Source organism: Drosophila busckii, chromosome 3R (genome assembly GCF_011750605.1).
Source record: "Drosophila busckii strain San Diego stock center, stock number 13000-0081.31 chromosome 3R, ASM1175060v1, whole genome shotgun sequence".
Taxonomy (NCBI): domain Eukaryota; kingdom Metazoa; phylum Arthropoda; class Insecta; order Diptera; family Drosophilidae; genus Drosophila; species Drosophila busckii.
In genome coordinates this window covers 20,375,736-20,394,290 of record NC_046607.1, presented here as the reverse complement: position 1 = coordinate 20,394,290, position 18,555 = coordinate 20,375,736, and the positions used below count along the sequence as shown (strand labels likewise).

Genomic DNA, 18,555 nt, shown 5'->3' with positions numbered 1-18,555 from the left:
GTAGCGATGTTTTTGTAATGTAATGAAGTGTGTGTGTCGAATTGAGAGAGAAAGACAGCGTAAGAAATAGAAAGAGAGAGAGAAAGAGCGTTATGATTTGTGAGCGTGAGTGTGAGAGATGAATGTTTACCTGGTCGTATGCAGCCCTCCAGATCCGCCACCGAACCGCGTTTCACCTTCTCCACAATGGCACCACATGGTGCCGCATGGCCCAATCCAACGGGCTGTCCACCATTAACCTTTAAGCCTAATATATCTTCACCATCATAGTATTTACGTAAAATCATGTGACCAATCATGCGCGTATTATCCGCGGTTGTTTGCCAATTCACCGGATTCTATATGTACACACAGTTGGTATTGGGAGTTGGTTTTGGGTTGTTGGAGAAATTTGGTGTGTGAGATTTTTCAGTTTCGTGTCGCAGAAAGTAGAACAATTTATAGTTTTAGTTCTGTACTTGAACGCACTTAAAGTTAAGACTTAAGACTACCAGAGTGAGAGAGAGAGAGCACCTAGAGTTATTTATAATAATAAGAAACCAAAAGACAATCATTTCCAAAAAAGAGACACACTTTTGTACAATTAGATTCGTTTTACATTCGGTTTGCTTAACAACTAAAAACAGTTTCTTCTTTTTTATAGTTATAGTTAGTAGCATACACATATTGCTTTAGTTAAAGCATTTATATAGATAGATAGAGACCTACTTTGAGAACACACACATTGCTTTTTTTTTTTTTTATAAAATAGTATCAATTGAAGAAATCGAAATGTACATACGACAAATGCTACGTAAAGTGTTAACAACATTTAGAGGCGGCATGCAAAAGTGCAAATTGAGGAAGTTTTGGGTTTGGATTGTAGCTTACGTGCTTTGAAGTGTTAGTTGAGGTTATGTTACATTTACTTGAGAGAGAGAGAGAGCATGCAGTTTAGTATGAGAGCTGTAAGCCTTCGGTTTTTCAACTAGCTGGTGACCTATGTATTAACATAAACTATGGCATAAGACGATATATGAAAGATTGTTGCTGGTTTGTAGACATGAGACAAAGTACAACAAACGTAGAGTAAGAGTTAGAGTTAGAGAGAGAGTTAGAGAGCATGAGACAGAGAGAGAGAGAGCAAGTAGTAGTTGATAGTTTTGATTTAGTTAGAAAAGAGTTAGTAGTTAGGTTTGCTTGCTGGATTGCTTTACAGACAGACAAGGGGCGCGGGGGCGGGGGGTTTAACACTCAGACTGTACACAATATGCAAATAGATTTTATTCGGGTAACAGTTCTTGCGGTTCGCCTGGTTTGGACGCTCTGCGCTTGTTTTGTTGGTTGTACCTTTGGCCCATCGCCGCGATTCGAGTCCTCGCTGCTGGTAAACGTGCTGCTCGTATCAATGCCCGAATCCTTGGTCACCGAGTCCTGACTGCCCTGACGCTCCGCCTCCCAACGCTGCCAGTCGCCATCCTGCGGCTGCGCCAACTTGGCGCTGGTCAGCAATGTGGCTGTGCCCACATCCACCGCTGTGGATGGCAATATGGTCGTAACTGGTGGCAGTGGCGTCAGCAGCGTCGTCTCATCATCGTGCGCATCGAAGCGTACGGTTTTCTTTATTCTGCGCTCGGTAAAGCGACGCGAGTCCTGCGCCGCCGATGAGCTGGAAGTGCTGCCCGCCGTGGGCTCATCCCAGTAGGCAGCCTCTGTGGAGCTGAGCGAGCTGCTGCCGCCACCGCCACTGTGAGCACTGTGCGCTCCGAGCAAACCACGCTCACGACTCAGCGCGCTTCTGGCAGCTTCAGCGGACATGGCGCCACGCTCATAGGCAGTCGCTGCACTTGGACTGGCGCCAATTACAATCTGCGGCTTGCTTTGGCTTTGTGGATAGTAGCTGCTGCTGGTGGTGCTGCTGCTGCTGCTGCCACCGCAGCCGCCGGCCGCGGCCAAAGGCGGCGCACGACGGTAGGCGCCACCAGCAACACCCACGCCCACGCCCACACTTGAGGCAGCCACTCCGGCGCCACTTGCAAATTGTCGCTCGTGATTGCTGCGATTCAACGAGTTGCGCTGCTGCACGTCCAGGCGCGCGGTTCTGGTCAATGGATACTGCTCCAGGCGCTCGCGATGCTGCAGCTCGTAGCGATCTCGCTGATCCGCCGATGCGTACAGCCGCTGATTGCCCAGCAGGCGATACTCACTGCTGCTGCCGCCGCCGTATGAGCCGCCCACGCTCAACAGATCGCGTTCGTTCAGACTGCGCTGCTGGCGCCAAGGATCCGTGCGCACCTGTAGACGCCCGCCTGTAGATTGTATGTATAGATGGTATGTGTTCTAATAATCACTTGACTTGACTTTAAGTGTGGGAAGACTTGGATTGATTTTAAGGGGGGTCAGTTAAAAGGTTACAAATGGACTCTCAAATGCTTTTTAAAGGGAAACTTTTCTTTCTTGACGCATTCGCTGCTGTTGCTGCTGTTGTTGTTGCTGCTGTTGCTGCGGCTGCTGCGCTGCTTGCCTCACATTAGTTTGTTGTCCCTCGTCGCAGAATGTTTAACAAGTGCATTATGTATTTTCATTTTTAGACAAATTATAAACTTTTACTCAAATCAAATATGTGTTTATGCATACGTATGGTTAAGAGAGAGAGCAAGAGACTTATGTTTTATATGATAGTAGAGTGGCATCAACTCTGAGCTCAGACACAATGTAAAGACAGTGGATGCTGGCAAATTATAATTGGCAAGGAATAAATAGAAATGCAGCCCTTAACTTCAATGTAAATTAATCGATTTACAGTGGGTCAAACTCTTTAAGTTTGTCCCATAATTTTGAAAAATTCCTACTATGTTAGAGCTGCATTAAAAGAGCCTTTTGGGTCTTCTGGTTAAGCTCCTAGAATATTATGTTACATAGAAGACTGTAAGTCCTTAAAAAAAAATCTTTAAAAATGTATTTTAATTTTTTGTAGTATTTTTTTTTTCAATCTGTACTTAAAAACAAAGGCAACTCGATAAATAATCCGATTAATATTTGATAATAATCATTAAATAAAATTTATTTTAATAATTTGTAGTATTTTCTTTATTCCATATTTATTCGAAAACTACCAAATTTAATTTCCAAGCTTGCAATACTAAAGGCAACTCGAATTCGAGTTCGAATTTTATATTGAGCTGAGATAGTCGCATTTCTAACTACCCGATCTTTCTAACTTGCCAGCATTCACTGTAAATGAGTTAGCTAATTAATTATAGATATAGTATGTGTGTATTAGATAGTTAAAAGACCTACAATATTCTACATATATGACTGTGTTAGCTGCAGAGACAGTGCCAAGGTTTAAGAGTTAGAAGCATACAAAAGACATTTTGGATCAGAGCTGATCGAATATAGCGTTAGCAAAGTTCAACTACTTGGCTAAAGACCTGGTGAAAATTGGTGCTGGGGGGACATTTAAACATGCCAGGCAACAATTCACTTTTGGGTACTGTGCCTAGGACGACTTTGCAGTTGAAGAAAATACTTATCTGTTAGCTAAATTTTGTTTTGTATCAAAATATTGCATATATATTATATATAGGGAGCAAAGTCTTAAGGTCTGCGTGTCTGTGTGTGTGGGGGGAAGACTGTAGTGTATGCAATTGCAATGTTTTTTTTTATTGATTTGAAGTAAGGAGGAAAAAGGAAACAGCGTTACGATATCCATGCAAATTCTTTACACAGTTTGTTTTCGTTTTTTTTTTCATTTACAAGTATTCAAAGTCATAAATAATAAAATGAAATACTTAAAATAAATTAATAGTGTAGACAAGTGTAAAGATCTGTGTTGTGTTGTAGTGTTAAAGCAACAGAAGTAACACACATAATGATCGATAGATGGCGCTGCACACACATAAACATCGAATGAAACAAAATGCTTGTCAGAACTTTGTGTGTGTGTGTGTGTGTGTAATTACGGCCAAAAGAGTGCACAAACGTAAGAAAGTTGGGAAAAAGTACATAGACGACAACAAATTGTAATTTAGTTTTTCATTTTTTTTGCACATGCCCATTTTGGTGGCTTTCAGTTTTTACGTTTAAATCAAAGTAAGAAACAAACAAATACACACATAGTAAAAATATATGAATAGAAAAATGCTTGTAACAAAACTGTTTGTTCTTAATTTGTTGTTCAAGTTGTTTTCATTTGTTTTATGGTTTTTGCTTACATTTGCATGAATCTGTAGATCGCCGGGCGAGAGATTTGTTTGGACACTTGGTACGCCGCCAAAATTACCTGCTGTTCATTTGTTGTTGCATTTTTGTAGTTGATTTTTTTTTTTTTTTTTTTGACAAATTAGTGTTAAATGGATTTTTGCATAATAGTTTTTGTGGCGGGCAGTTTTGGTGGGTTTTTTGTTTTTCATATATAAGGGGAGTTTATATATTTTTTTTTTGGTTGGAACGCACAAATAGAAAGAGAAATGGTGGAGAAAATATTTATACATGTATAAAACACAGGGTAATATTTAATAAATCAAAGCAAAAATATATATGTAAGGTGCTTAATACTATAAAGACTTGGCTTAACAAATTAACTTAGTTCATATTTTTGCAGTAAATTGTATTAAAACAAAAATCTATAGTACGCATATAGTTTGTTTGCATAAAAGTGCTTGCGTTTCACAAACACAAAGCACACACACACACATACATACACACACATACACATGCATATGCCATATACATTGTCCTCTCATTGTGGGCCATACCCCTGGCATACTTTCATTTGACTTTGGTCACGATATAAAACGTTTATTGTGCCCGTAACGACAACAAAATAAACCAAAAGCAATACACACCGACATAACAAAACCCTCTGCTAAGTTATAATAATGAAAGAGCGTAGACTAAACTACAGTAACTTTAAAATATATGCAAGTTAACAATTGGTTTTGCCTGAGTTGTTGAATTGTTGTATTATTGTTGGTGTAAGTATATTGCAATCGCGCTTGCTACAGCTACTACAAAATATATTCTAGCTAACAATTTGCTTATTTCAATTCCTTGCTTTAGTTGTTGAATTGTTGAATTTGTGTTGGTGTAAGTGTTTTGGAACTTTGTTGCTTGCTGATTGAAAAATTTAAATATATTTTTATAGTTGCATATATTCAAGATTTCAATTTGTTTTCTAAATTTCTTGCTTCAGTTGTTGCATTGTTGAATTTTTGTTGGTGTAATTATATTGTAACTTCGTTTGTCACAGCTACTGCAAAATATATTTAAGTTAATTATTTCTTTTTTCAATTTCTTGCTTCAGTTGTTGGTGTTTTTGTTGGTGTTGTTGTAAGTGTATTGCAACTTCGTTGCTTTGCTGCTGCTGCATTGGTGTGGCAAGTGTAAATGTTGCGTACGCAATGCTTGGCTGCAAGGTTAAGAGAAGGTCCAAGAGAAAGACGGCAGACGAGACGAGACGGCCAAGACGGCAACGTGTGGAGGCGAAACGTAGGCGCAAAAAGAAAGCAAAAATCAATAATGTATACAAAATACACACGGACACACGACGACGCTCGCTCGTTTCGGGTTACCCATTGTTGTATATGTATGTGTGTCTATGTGTGTGTGTGCCTAGCAATGCACAATCATGGCAACAACAACAAATGCGCAAATCAAACAAAGTTCGCCTTAGTTTGTGTTTGTTTGCCTACGTGTTTTTTTTCCATTATGTTGCTACTGTTATTGTTGTTGTTGTTGCTGCTTCCTGTTTTATATTTTTGTACATAAATTCTAGCCAGTTTGCTTTTTACAAAATGCCAAGCGCGCTCTGCTTTGCTTCTCTGTGTGGCAGCAGCAGCAGCAGCTGTGGCAAGTTAAGCAGAGGTGTTGGCATTGCGGCTGGCTAAAAGCACAACCAAAAGCAGGCGGGAACAGCTTGTTCTATTTTTAAACTCAGGACACACATACAAGCAAACGCACTCACACACACCAACAACAGCAACACCCACACACACATACATAACGCAGGCGCATAAATGACATAAAATACAACAAACAAAAAACGAAACTACAATAACAACAAGCTTAGGCACGCACATTATGCGTTATTTGTTGTTGTTGTTGCCTCTTGGCCTACACCACGGCGCAGAGTGTAAGCATTAATGTCACTCATACGCACAGTTGCACATGCACACACACACACCAACACATAACAAAATTTCGTAGGTCAACACTTTAATTAAATTCGTCTCGTTGTCATGGGCGAGCTAACGCACATTTTAAAATAGCTGCATACACTTGCGGTTTTTTCCTAACGTATTAGTGTGTGTGTATGTGTGTGAGCTTAGCTTATATTTATATACATACTAATTTAGATTTAGTGTGTAGTCCTAGGCTATTGATTTTGTTAACTTGCTTTCGCGCGTTAATTGAATTGTTAACAATTTTTAAATACGCACACATTTAATATAAACAAATATAACACACATTTACACACACACAAGCGCATACAACAAGCATGTAGCATTAGCATTATATTATTTTAAATATGTTGCATATTTTCTAAACAGAGTATTCGGCTGCTTAAGTTAGAAATTTCTAAGCTTTGATATATTTAAATGTTTAGCCAAAGTAAAGAATATGCTATATATGCTATATATTTTTTATAGCATTTTACTAATAATAATAGCAACTTTAATTTATTATTAGTGCTTAGCCGTGATTTAAAATACTTTACTATATATAGCTAATTTCATATAATACTTAAACTTTATAGCAAATAATTTTATATGAAAATGTTTAACCTTAAGCAAAGAATTTAGCGCAGCTTTTAGCATTTGCCTCTACTATATACTCTACTATTATTTACTGTGTATGTCTAAGCGATTAGTTTAGTTTTATTCTTCTAGCTGCTGTTTTGTATTTACTATAACATCGATTGATTGTTCAGTTTTGTATTGTGCGCTATAATCTATTTGTACTTTTGCATATTTCGGAAGCATTGTTTTTGGATTTTGTTAGCTTGGGGGCTTTTGTTTTGGGGGTAACTGTAATTTGCGCTGTACTAAGCATTGGTGGATTTATTGGTGATTTTGTTAGTGACTGTTGTTGTTGTAATTGTTGTTGTTGAAACAAAAGCGTCAGACTTGTCACTCACCTTAGTGTTGCTCAAGGTTTTTGTTTATTGAATATTTAGTTTTATATTAAATTATTTTGCAGCACCTTTTTAGTTATGTTGATAATTTTATTGCTTAGATATGTTTTTAGCACAGCACTCACATATTCAATTTGATTAATATATTAATATCACGCTTTAGTTATTAGCTGCTTTATTGTTTTATTTTTCAATAGCGCACATGATTTTCTTCAAACGTTTTCTCACTTTTTTTCTCTGCTACAGTTGCCCACGCAAAAAGAAAATAGGCCCAAAAACGTGGCTTACTTATGTATTGGTGTGTGTTCGCGTCTAAGGGGCGCCAGCACTTGATTTACGCCTTGAGATTCGATTTAGAAGTTGGCAACTATTTGATGTTTCGAAAATTTCACAGCAATTTGATTTGTTATGCACTCACACATTTAAAAATTGAATGCTTAGCTTGTTTTTGATTTAATCATGAATACAATTTGTTGTTATTTTGCTTGATTTTTGCTGCTTGCTGTTTATGCGCTCAAGGTTGTTGTTCTTGGCTTAACCTTAGCCTTAAATTTTTAACACACACACACACTGACACGCACAGACTTGTCAAGTTTCACTTTCACTCAATGTTCTCACACTGCGCTGCTCACTGAGCTTCGTTCCATCATAAATTTTGCATTGTTTTTGATATGCGCTTTGTATACACTTTTAGTTTTATTGCTTTGTTTGCTATATATTTTAGTGATTTTATATTATTTATTTTTTTTTTGATATTTGCGACACGTGCGAAAATTGTTCGTCGTAGCCGCAGCCGTGTGTGTTTACTCGCCTTTAAAGTACATCGAAAACTAATTTCGTTTCGATTTCATAAAAAAATCTCAATGGAATTTTGCTTTACGTTTTCGCTTTCCTTTTCCTTTACACACACACCAACACACAGTTTGTTGCTGTTGTTGTCACTGCATTTAGTTGTTGTTATTTTAGCTGCTGCTGCTGCTGCTGCTACTGTAAGCCTACAACATTTCCAATAACAATGTTACAAGCTGCTGGCTGTGTGAAAAGCACTTTCCCATGTCGCTTCCAATGCTCAACTAAAAATAAAGTTAAGCATGGCCATGTTGACTGCGCTGCTTACAGCGACAGCGACGCTAACTGCGATAACATTGACAGCTGCTGCTACTACTGTTATGTTGGGGTCAGCGCTTTAGTTGGAGCGAGAGCGCAAGCGAAAGAGAGTGAGAGTGTGAGTGTGTGTGTGTGTTTTTGTTTTGGCAAAATCAACGTGTTTGTCTTTGCTTTCCAGCGCGGCACACACACACACACACACAGTGCTGGACAAACTAAAGTGTGAACTTCTCCCGCTCAGTTGGTGCTACTCTTTTGCCCGCCTCCCCCTCTCACCCACGCTCAAGAGCAAGAGCGTAGGCGCGCGCGTGTCATGCATTGACTATTGACACTCTTCGCACCCCGCTAAGCTGCTGCAAATACTTTTTTATATTATTTGTGTTGTTGTTCGTAGTAAAGCGAATGACGCTGCATGAAATGCAATGCAATTGAATGAACGTGAATGACGTCGCTGCTGCGCGTAAGCTTCAAAGCTGCGTGTGGGCAGCGCTAAAGCAGCGAAGAGCGAGATCGAAGCAGCGTAGGCAGGCAAATAAAGAATTTAACAGTTAAATTACGTTTTACACTGCACTGTAAATTTACTTGAGATCACTTTTGTTATACTAAGCTGCAATTTATTTTAGTTGCTTGCCCACAAGTCAAAAGCTGCACATTTAGTGTGGCTTAAATCAAATAAAGTTGACATGACACGCGTTCCGCAACATTATCAGCTGTGCTTTTGCCTTTTAGCTGGCTGTGGAATATTTCAGAGACTTAAGACAAGACGGCGCAGCGTGTTGGGTGTGGGGGGCAGCGCGGCAAGCAGCGCAGCGCATGCGTTTTTGCTTTTGCATTTGCGTGGGGGAAACGTTCCATATTCCAAAAATTCCAACGCATGACGTCTGTGTGTGCACATGTTCGTGCCAAGTGTGTGCAGTCACGAGTTCTAGTGGTGAATTTAAGCAAGCGCGTGGTGTGTTTGCATGTGTGTGTGTTGAATTTACGCTTAAGGCAGCACCGACCAGTGCAGCTGCACTGAAACTTAAAGGCGAATTGTTGTTGTTTTTGTTGCTGTCCAGGCAAGCAGCTGGTTGCTAGCACACGTTGGCTGCGCTGCCTTATCAGCTTGTGAACTGGCAAGGCTTACAGATATGCAGGCAGTTGTTGGCCAACAAACAAAAAAAAAAAAAAGAAAAACAGCGTAAGAGAGAGAGAAAAGTTTACGCCAATTTTATGCCACAATTTCTTGCACACAGTTCTTTGCTGTTGCTGGTGGGTTGGGGGCCAAAGTTGAAATCGATAATAATTATATGCTAGTTTGCAGTTGAGCGCATTTCTTTACTATTATTTTATTTTTATATTTTTTGGGTGGTGTATGTGCAACATGCTTGCCAGAAACTTTTACACGCTAATGTGCAACAATAAAAAGAAAATTTAAATCATCAGGCGCCATGTTGCATGCGCCTTGTCGCACAGTCAGGCCTTGCTTGCTGCTTATTGAGGCTTGCTGCTGCTGCTGCAAGTGCCAACAAGAAACTTTCTAATTAGGATAATAAATTTCAGCAGCAACGCACTTGACAGTCGCGTCGCCGGCAAACCAAAAAACATGCAACCACCCAACAGCCACCCCCACGCAGCTGCTTGACAACACTTGCTGCTATCTTGTAGCAAAGAAAAGCGAAAGCAAAAACCTTTTTGTGTTTTCGGGTCAGTCAGCAGCGATTGCAGCCAGTGCCTGCAAATAATTTATGCTGATTGCATTTAACGGCCAACAGCAGCAGATATATATGCTATATATATATATAAATATGTAAGCTTATGCTACCTGAGTTGCCTTTGCTTAAAGCATTTGCCATTAGAGCTTGGCTAAAAGTTTGTGCGGCACTTGTCGCGTTGGCCTACAACAATTTATTTTTATTTTATTTCGTTACGTTTATGTTGCAGCTGCTGCTGTTGCTCAAGCAGCCCCCAAAGATAAGCGCAACAAAATGTTTCGCTTACAGCTAAGCTACTTGCATATATTATATGTGTGTGTGTGTGGTCTATGACGTTAGCTGCTGCTATTTTTGCAATGCGTTGCATGCAACTTGCATTTTACTTTTTGCGGGCGCTCTAAACTATTTGGCAGCAAACTTTTCTTTGCAAGGCAAAGAATTTTACTGTTGTTTGACTTAACGTTAACTTAGACTTAAATTTAAGCTTAAACTTTAAACATACGTAGTACGATTATTACGTTAGCATGAACAACATAAAGATGTTTGGGTAAAAAACATTTATAAAGTTGATGTGAGTTTGAGAGAAGCCAAAAAGGAGCTCAAAATGAAACAAAAGACAACGCACCAATGAGAGACAGCAGTGTAGAAAAATTTGAGAAACATATTCGAAATTTTTTTATATGTGTTATATTGAATTTTTTATATTTTTGGAGCGAGCGAGTCAAAAAAGATAGACAGAATTTGAGAGATAGCAGGAGACAGAGAGAGAGAGATAGAGAGAGACAGCGTGATGTAAACAACAGAAAAAGGATACCTAGGGACACTTAGAGAGTTGAGTTAGAGCGAGCTCAAGCAAACGCCAAAGCGTTAAAGAAATTTTTTTGTATTAGCTTAAAGTGCTTAAATTGGAGAAAACGCCAGAACTTACCGTCGTAATCCGCACCAGCGCTTAAAGTGGAGGGTCCGCCTGCATTCATTTGCGCTGCCAGCAGCTGCTGCTGAAATTCCTCCTCGGAGCTGCTAAAGCTGCGCTGCTGCTGCGACGCGTACTGCGCGCCAGCCAAAGCGCGTCGCTGTTGTTGCTGCTGCTGCTGCTGATTGTAGGAAGTTGCATCCATGGCATGACCACCGCTGATCGTCAGATTACGCGTCAGCGGCGGCGGCTTTTGATAGGCAGACTGATGTTGCTGTTGTTGTTGCGGCGACTGCAGCTGCTCCTGTGGCTGCTGATGCACTTGCGCATGTGTTGCTTGTGTATTGGCATAAGGCTGCTGTGGCAATCGTTGTTGTTGTTGCTGCAGGCGCTGCTGCTGTTGCTGGCGTGCAGCGTATTGTTGCTGCTGCTGTGTTGGCGGCGGCTGTTGTCGTTGCTGCTGCTGCTGCTGCGCGTATTGATGTTGCTGCTGCTGTGACTGCTGCTGCTGTTGCTGATGTGGATGCTGCACTTGACTGGGATGCGCTAAATGTGGATGTTGACGCATTAGACCGTCCAGTTCGCCCTGTAAAACGAAAGCATAATGAGTTAATATATATAGAAAATATGAATAATTCCAAAGTTATTCTTAACAATTATTGTCGGCAGCGCTCAAGAGCATAACAAACTGTTTGTTGTGATTTATTTATTTTAAATTTTAACATTTAATATTGTGGGCTGTTTCTTGCGATTTTCGGGGGCGGGGGAAGGAAATTAAAATAAATAAACTAAAAGCAATTTGATCCGGCTATAGCAGCAGCTATATGTCAAATTTGCTAGCTGTAGCTCTTATAGTCTATGAGTTCTTGTTGCTCATACAGACGCACAGACAGACAGCAACGCTATATTGACTTAGTTCGGGGTCGAAAATATGACAAATGTGACTTATGTGTAATTTATTTCAGATTTTTTAGCTTTTTGTAGTAGACGTAAATCTTATCTTGCGATTTGCGGGGGAGGGGGAAGGAAATTAAAAGAAATAAATTAAAAGCAATTTGAAACGGTTATAGGAGCAGCTACATGACAAGTTTGGAAGCTCTAGCTATTATAGTAGCTGAGATCTTGTTGCTCATACAGACGTCAGACAGACTAACAACGCTGTATGGACTTAGTTTGACTTGCTTATCAAGTTATAGGCGCTGCCACGCCTTTTACATGCATTAGTATAACTTTAGAATACGCTTTGCCATTAGCAAAGTGTATCACAATCAAAGTTGTTACCTGATAATAGCGCGGATCATCCTCAGGATAGTTGCCCGAGCGCTGTTGCTGCTGCTGCTGCTGTTGTTGCTGCTGCTGCTGATATTGCTGCGCCTGCTGTGGATTCATTGGCTGCATGCGTGAACGTTGCGGCTGCTGCTGTCCAGGACTCATGGCATCCATGCCGCTATCTGAGGCAGACAAGCGTCTATTTGTTGGCTGCTCCTGTTGCGAGTATTGGCGACGCAACATGCTGCCCGAATGCTGCATGGGCAGATTTTCCTTCTCAGCAGCGCTGCGTGTGCGCTCAAGCTTGGGCCGCTTATCGCCAGTGTCCACAATGGCTTGCTGAGAAATATCCTGTAAAAGAAAACAAAATTAAAGCGCTGACTTTGCTTTAAATGGTTTCAAACTTACGCTGCTGCCATCTGGCTCAATGCGTCGGATGAAGCCATCCTGCTGACTCGACTTGTTGATCCACTGTCCTGTCTTGGATAGCAGCTCCTGCTTCTTTCTGCATAGTATACACACCCATATCACCTGTAAAACAAATTGTTAGTAGCATGAGTAACGTGTGTCAAGCCTTTTGTATTTTGTATAAAATTTAGTTTTAGTTATGTCACAACAACACGCAGAGCTGAGTGCAGAGGCTGTCGACAGCAGACTGCTCTATTTCTTTAACAAATTCTGGGACATTTGCGGCTACTTTGATCTCAATCTAACCACATACATTGAACGCAGTCCGTCTGAATATTTTGCTGGATTTTGCAGCATGCATGGATTTGCCCCGAACTGGAGCTGGTACTGGCAATCGCAGCAAACGGAGTCGCAGTACCTGGAGTCGTCGTCCGGCAATGAAATCTACTATTGGCTGCACATTTCGTTCATATTTCGTGCCAGCAGCTTTTGTGACAGTTGATGATTACAATAAATGCCAAATTGAAATTCCATTTCTAGCGCTCGCAAGCAGCAGCAGCAGCAGCAGCGAAGAAGGAAAATTGTTAAAGTCACATCGCGTTTTTTCTCTGTTCTGTTCTGTTCTGTTCAATGTTTGTGTATTTTCTGACATTTTGGCAATGCTTCAACAAAAACCGTTTTGGCAACGTGGCCAACAAATGATAAGCCCAGCCAAGAGTCAAGCTCTTACGGCTCACTGAGTAAAATAAAAATTGAATGAATGGTAAGCAAAAAGAGAGTAAAAAATATGGTTTTGTAATTGAAATGCAATGCAATGTGGAAATGGTCTTAGCTTTCTGCCAAAAGCGTCACCAAACAAATTTCAGTTTAAGTGAATTCCAGAGCAAATAAATTGCAGACATTTTTGCATTGAATAAAAGCATAAAATATATAATTGCTCAAATTAACATTTAAAAATAGCCAACTCAAGTAACTGGAATTTCTGCAAACCATTTGCAGCACAATAAATAAAATGTTGAATTGCTTGTGGTTTATTTTTCTTTAACAGAATGTGTGTAATACACTTTGTTGCAAGCAAAATGCTGCAGGGTTGCCTAAAAATTTCCTATATATGTGCTTTGACCTTTTTTAATAGATTTTTGATACAGAAATTGTTAAAAGGCTTGAAGAAATTGAAGCAAACGTTCATTTAAATTTAGTGCATTGTAGTAAAGTGTATTTGAAAGTTGGCTGCATTGATTTTAGCTTAAATTTGTTTACAGAATTATATTTCTAGTGTAATAGCTTTGATTTTGTATTAATGTTTGGACTTGGCTTTCATTTTAAGCATTCATTTGATATGAAAGTTTATTTTAAAGTCAGCTTGGATTTACAGAATTAAGTTTCTAGTTCCATTTCTTTGATTTTATTTTAATTTTTGCTCTTGGTGTTTCAATTTTAGCATTTACTTGCAAACAAAGTGTATTTTAAAGTCAGATAGTATACGCTCTTAGCTTAGATTTATTTAGCAAATGGGATTTCAATTCCAAGAGCTTTAATTTTATGTAAAAATTACGACTTGCTTTGAATTTTGAGCTTCAATTTGTAAACAAAGTGTATTTTATAGTCAGTTGCATACGTTTTTAGCTGCAATTTGTTTACAATGTTGAGTTTTGGGTGCAGATAAAGATAAAGATTTGCTCTAGCATGCAATTTAAATCTTTTTTATAAACAAAGTGTATTGCAAAGTCAGTTAAAATAAAAAAAAAGACGTTCTAGCTTTATAAAGAAAGTGGTCGCATATGCGTAGCAATGTGAAGCGAGTACTAATGAGCTAGTCATGCCTTTTTAATAGTTTGATTGCTCAAAGTGTATTTTCTAGTTCAGATTTAAGTTTTATTGTTGCTGCTGATAAGCAAATTAGCTATAATTCATTTAAATGCTTTGTCTTTTGGCATAGCAATAACTTGAAGCTACCACACATAGTTGCCAAAATGCAAAAGCTGCCAGAATTGCAAATTTGCGCATACGAAATACAAAATGATTGCATCATAAACAATGCCACAATTAAATGAGGCCAGCGAGGCAACAAAGTGACAATTATTTATGCAGCTGCTGCTGGAGACGAGAGAGCCCCAATTGGCAATTGGCAATAAATGCTGTGCAACGGCGCGTATGAGCAATGGAGCGAGCGCGCGCGCTTCAATGACCGAAGTCAGCATGTCGCTCAATTTGTCATTGAGTGCATTTGTGTGTGTGTGTTTACGGCTGGTTTTACGCTCGCACGCGTTGCTGAGAGACAAAGACGTCTAATGGCATGTGCCTGGCTGCCCCGAAAGCCGAAACCGAAAGTATGGCTGGCAGCTTGTCACGTTGTCAAGTCAGTTGCCTGTGTGTGTGTGTGTGTGTGTGGCACTTACCTTGTTGCTGCGCAACGTCACCTTGCCACCGCAGCGAGCGCAGCAGCGTATGTTGCAATAATGGCAAATGTGGCCAACACCATCCGCAAATTTGGTCTTAAGGCAAATGTGACAAGTGGCATCCAGTTCGACGCCGGCCTTCTTCTGCTGCTCCGAGCGTTGCCTGATTTGCATTTCCAGCGACACAACCTCGTCCTGTTTGCGACTGTGGAACAAGCGTGGAATGTCAAACTGATCTTTAAGGCTTTGCTGACCGACTTACCGCATTATCTCATTCTGTTTCTCCTCCTCCTGTTTCTGCCGCATCAGCACATTCTCAATCTGCATGCGCTCGTGCGGCGTCAAATGCGACAAATCTGGCATCTCATCCATGGCTTCCAACTCTCGAGCGACTCTCAATCAGTAGTACTTTTAATTTTTTTTAACTTGTTTTAAAAAAACTAATTTTATGCACTAATTATTAAATTTATGACGCGTTTGAATTATTTAATTTATTAAATTTGTTTTGAGGATTTTTAAAGCTTCTTGTTTTGTTTATATTTAACGCTTATACGCAATAATTTATAAATATAACATTTGAATTTATAAATATTTTTTGGTTTTCTTATTATTTTGGATTATTTTTTTAAACCATTCTGATAGAAAATCACAGAGCAAATTTCTAAATGTTAAATGTTGTTTAGTTTATCTTTTCAGCTGTTGTTTGTTTGTTTTTTATATGTTTTGCGACTTTCTTAGACTTTTGGAAATTCGTTGAAACATTCGACACTTTTGTAACTGCATGTGTGTGTGTATTTGTGTGTGTTATGTATGTGTGTATGTGCGTGTATGTGTTGTGTGTGTGTGTGTGTGTGAGTGTGTGTGTCACTGCGACCGTCACTTGGTCTATTTTACGCACTGCTTATGCTTAAGACGGTTTCATATTAACAACATTATACTCAAAACTTTTCTTTACTACGCTCCAATATGATTTTTGTTTCATTTTTGCAGCGCTTCAAGCAGCTGCTTTGCTATTGTGGCTATTGTTGTTGTATTTGCTGTTGCTGCTGCTCCTGTTGTTGTTATTGTTGTTGTTGCTGCTGCTATGCATGGCTGTTGTTGTTGTTGCGCGTGTAGCGACGCCATTTTTTATAACTGTTTATAATGCAGTCAGCGCTCAGCAGTTGTTGTTAGCAATAGTTGGGGTCACTGCAATAAAAACAGACACAAGCAGCATTAGTTATAAACTCAATAAATAACAATAGTGTACAGTAAACACTCGATAGTTGACAATTTGTAGTTGGAAATTAAAGTAATGAAATGAGATGAACAGTAATGTAGTAAACAAACAAACTAGCAAATTTTATAATTAATATGCGCGCAGCTCACTTCCCACTTGTTTAGTCGGCAACAGTCCACACTCAACTGACCTACCTCACTCGCTGCCAGCTTCACTTATATTGATCACAGCGCAATAAGAAAAGCTGAGAGCGCAAGCCACTCAGAGAGCGTAAACGAAGGCCGCAGCCCATGGTAGAATAATACAAGGTAGCGGACTGCGCTCTTCTTTTTGAGTGTTTGGGTACTTAGCTTCATTCGCTCTCGCTCACACCGTATACAAAACGAAAAGAGCAAGAGCGAGAAAGAAGCAAAAAGGAAGAAGAAACTAAGTAACCTAAGAGCGCAGTCCGCTACCTTGTATTATTGTATCATGGCCGCAACCTCTGTGCTTACTAGCGAGAGCAGCGCTGCTTTCGTTCGTCTGCATTCGATCGCTCGCAGTGCAATAAGCTAAGGTGAGAGCACAAGCATCTCAGAGCGCGTGAGCGAGCCCATGGTAGAATAATACAAGGCATGATACAATACTACAAGGTAGCGGACTGCGCTCTTAGTTTGTGCTGGTCGCCAGCGAGCGACTGAAGCTAAGTACCCGAAACACTCAAAACGAAGAGCGCAGTCCGCTACCTTGTATTAGTGTATCATGCTGTGTACGTTGCTAGCGAGAGCAGCGCTGCTTGCGTTCATTTGCGCTCGTTTGCTCAGCGCTGTTCGCTGCTGTGACTGAGCGCAAGCGTCGCTGCTTTGCTGCTGAGTGCGTTCGTATTCTTTTGATCGCTCTTCGCTGTTCGCTGCTGCGACAGAGCGCAAGCGTCGCTGCTTTGTTGCTGAGCACGTGTTTCGTTGCGTTTTAACTGCAGTTAGAGACTGAGCAGCTTTACTTTTGCTTTTGATTTGTGCTCCAATTAATTGAGTTTTTTGTGAGCCATAATATGATAAAAGAAGTATATGCATAACTTTGGCATTTGTTGACAGATTTTTATAAACAATAGCTTAAATTTCTTGTTAAAGTCCAAACTCATTGCTCAATATGTTATATTATTTTATTTATATTTCTGAAAGTATTTAATATAACAAATAGAACAATTTGCACAGAAAATTTAATTTTATAAACTTTGAATGTGTCGCCAGCAAAGGGAATATATATATAGCCAATATATTTTACAGCCTTGTGTAGTAGAATAACTAATTACCTTTCATAGGGATTACCTTCGGATCGAAATGCAAACTGTGATTTTAGATTTATGCTTAAATAAGCTGAGACACGTTATAAAAATTCTAAGGAAAATAATTTTACTTGTACACTTATCAGAGAGCATTTGTTGTCTACTTTATTTAGCACGCTAGAATAAGTAAGTAAAAAGTATAAAAAAGCTCTCAGTCAAAACAAAATTGTTAATTGACAAACAAAAATGTCGCACTTCAAGCTAAACTGCACGTTCAATTTAGCTAATGTTCACTGTAGCTGGTTGACATCAGCTGGCACTTGGCGCTATAAAGTAGGCAACACTTTGTGCAGCGCAACGCAGCTGGGCTTAATTAAAATTCCAAATAAAATGCAGTCTGTCAAATTAAACAGAGAGCAACAGCACGAAAAAATAAATAAACACAACATAAATAAACAACATTGAGCCCCCAAAACGGAAATGAGAATTTTAACGAGATTGAGTTAGGCGGCTGCTTGCATTTAATTTAATTTTTTTTTTAATTCCCAGTACAGTTTGCAAATACAAACATGTGTAACTGTATTTATCGCCATCAACGTGCCAGAGCAAACAAGCCGCAATGCGTGCTGGGGTATGGTCAGGAAAAAGAGAGAGGGAGAGCGCAGCATAGGGCAGCAGGTGGTGCAGATAGAGAGAGCGAGAGAGAAAGAGAGGCAAAGGATTTGCGGTTGACCCGGTGACGCACATACATAATGCAAAAATATATACGAGGCCAGTGTGTGCAAAAACATACACAACAAATACATATGCATAATACACACACACACACACACACACACACATGCACATAAACAGGGGACGCCAGCAGGAGCAGCTATTAATGTTGACAAACTTGTTCGTTTGGATGCGCAGCAACTGTAAAATGCAAGCGGAAGCAGCCACTTCAGCCAAAGTGTTTAAGTGTGTGTGTGTGTGTGTCTCTATGTGTGTGTGTAGCAGCAGGACGAAGCGTTGCGGTTAAGAAGCGTTTTAGCCCAGCTAATTGAAATGCAGCAAAGAGCACTTCATGCACATCATTTCCTACTCTATCCGTCTCTATGTGTGTGTGCGGTTCTTGTCACTGTATTGCTTAATATGCAGATTGATGTACGGCATTTGCACTTTA

General features: G+C 39.8%; 2 protein-coding genes across 14 annotated transcripts in view; one reads left to right on the top strand and one right to left on the bottom strand.

Annotated features, from left to right (window-relative positions):
• Positions 1-15,341, bottom strand: part of LOC108602941 (regulating synaptic membrane exocytosis protein 2) — a 32,535-nt gene extending 17,194 nt beyond the window's left edge. For 2 of the 13 annotated variants that reach the window (XR_001915272.1, XM_017991289.1), the window contains exons 1-7: positions 15,170-15,340; positions 14,908-15,112; positions 12,509-12,631; positions 12,113-12,451; positions 10,847-11,417; positions 1,330-2,288; positions 131-338 (exon numbers count right to left, since the gene is read on the bottom strand). Coding sequence is in view for 4 of the 13 variants with exons in the window: in XM_017991289.1 (XP_017846778.1) it covers positions 131-338; positions 1,330-2,288; positions 10,847-11,417; positions 12,113-12,451; positions 12,509-12,631; positions 14,908-15,112; positions 15,170-15,279 (2,515 nt within the window). In the remaining 9 variants the exon portion in view is untranslated. Of the gene's footprint in view, positions 1-130; positions 339-1,329; positions 2,289-4,196; positions 4,268-10,846; positions 11,418-12,112; positions 12,452-12,508; positions 12,632-14,907; positions 15,113-15,169 lie in introns of all 13 variants that reach the window. The other 11 variants (XR_001915277.1, XM_017991288.1, XR_001915275.1 and 8 more) reach the window with 8 other exon arrangements.
• Positions 12,662-13,281, top strand: LOC108602943. Its single transcript, XM_017991290.1, has one exon. The coding sequence runs from the start codon at positions 12,708-12,710 to the stop codon at positions 13,008-13,010; it is 303 nt and encodes a 100-aa protein (XP_017846779.1). The 5' UTR covers positions 12,662-12,707; the 3' UTR covers positions 13,011-13,281.
• Positions 15,342-18,555: the final 3,214 nt, after the last annotated feature.

Bases quoted from the DNA above. Each gene is read 5' to 3' on its own strand.
- LOC108602943 (XM_017991290.1), top strand. From the start codon at position 12,708: ATGTCACAACAACACGCAGAGCTGAGTGCAGAGGCTGTCGACAGCAGA.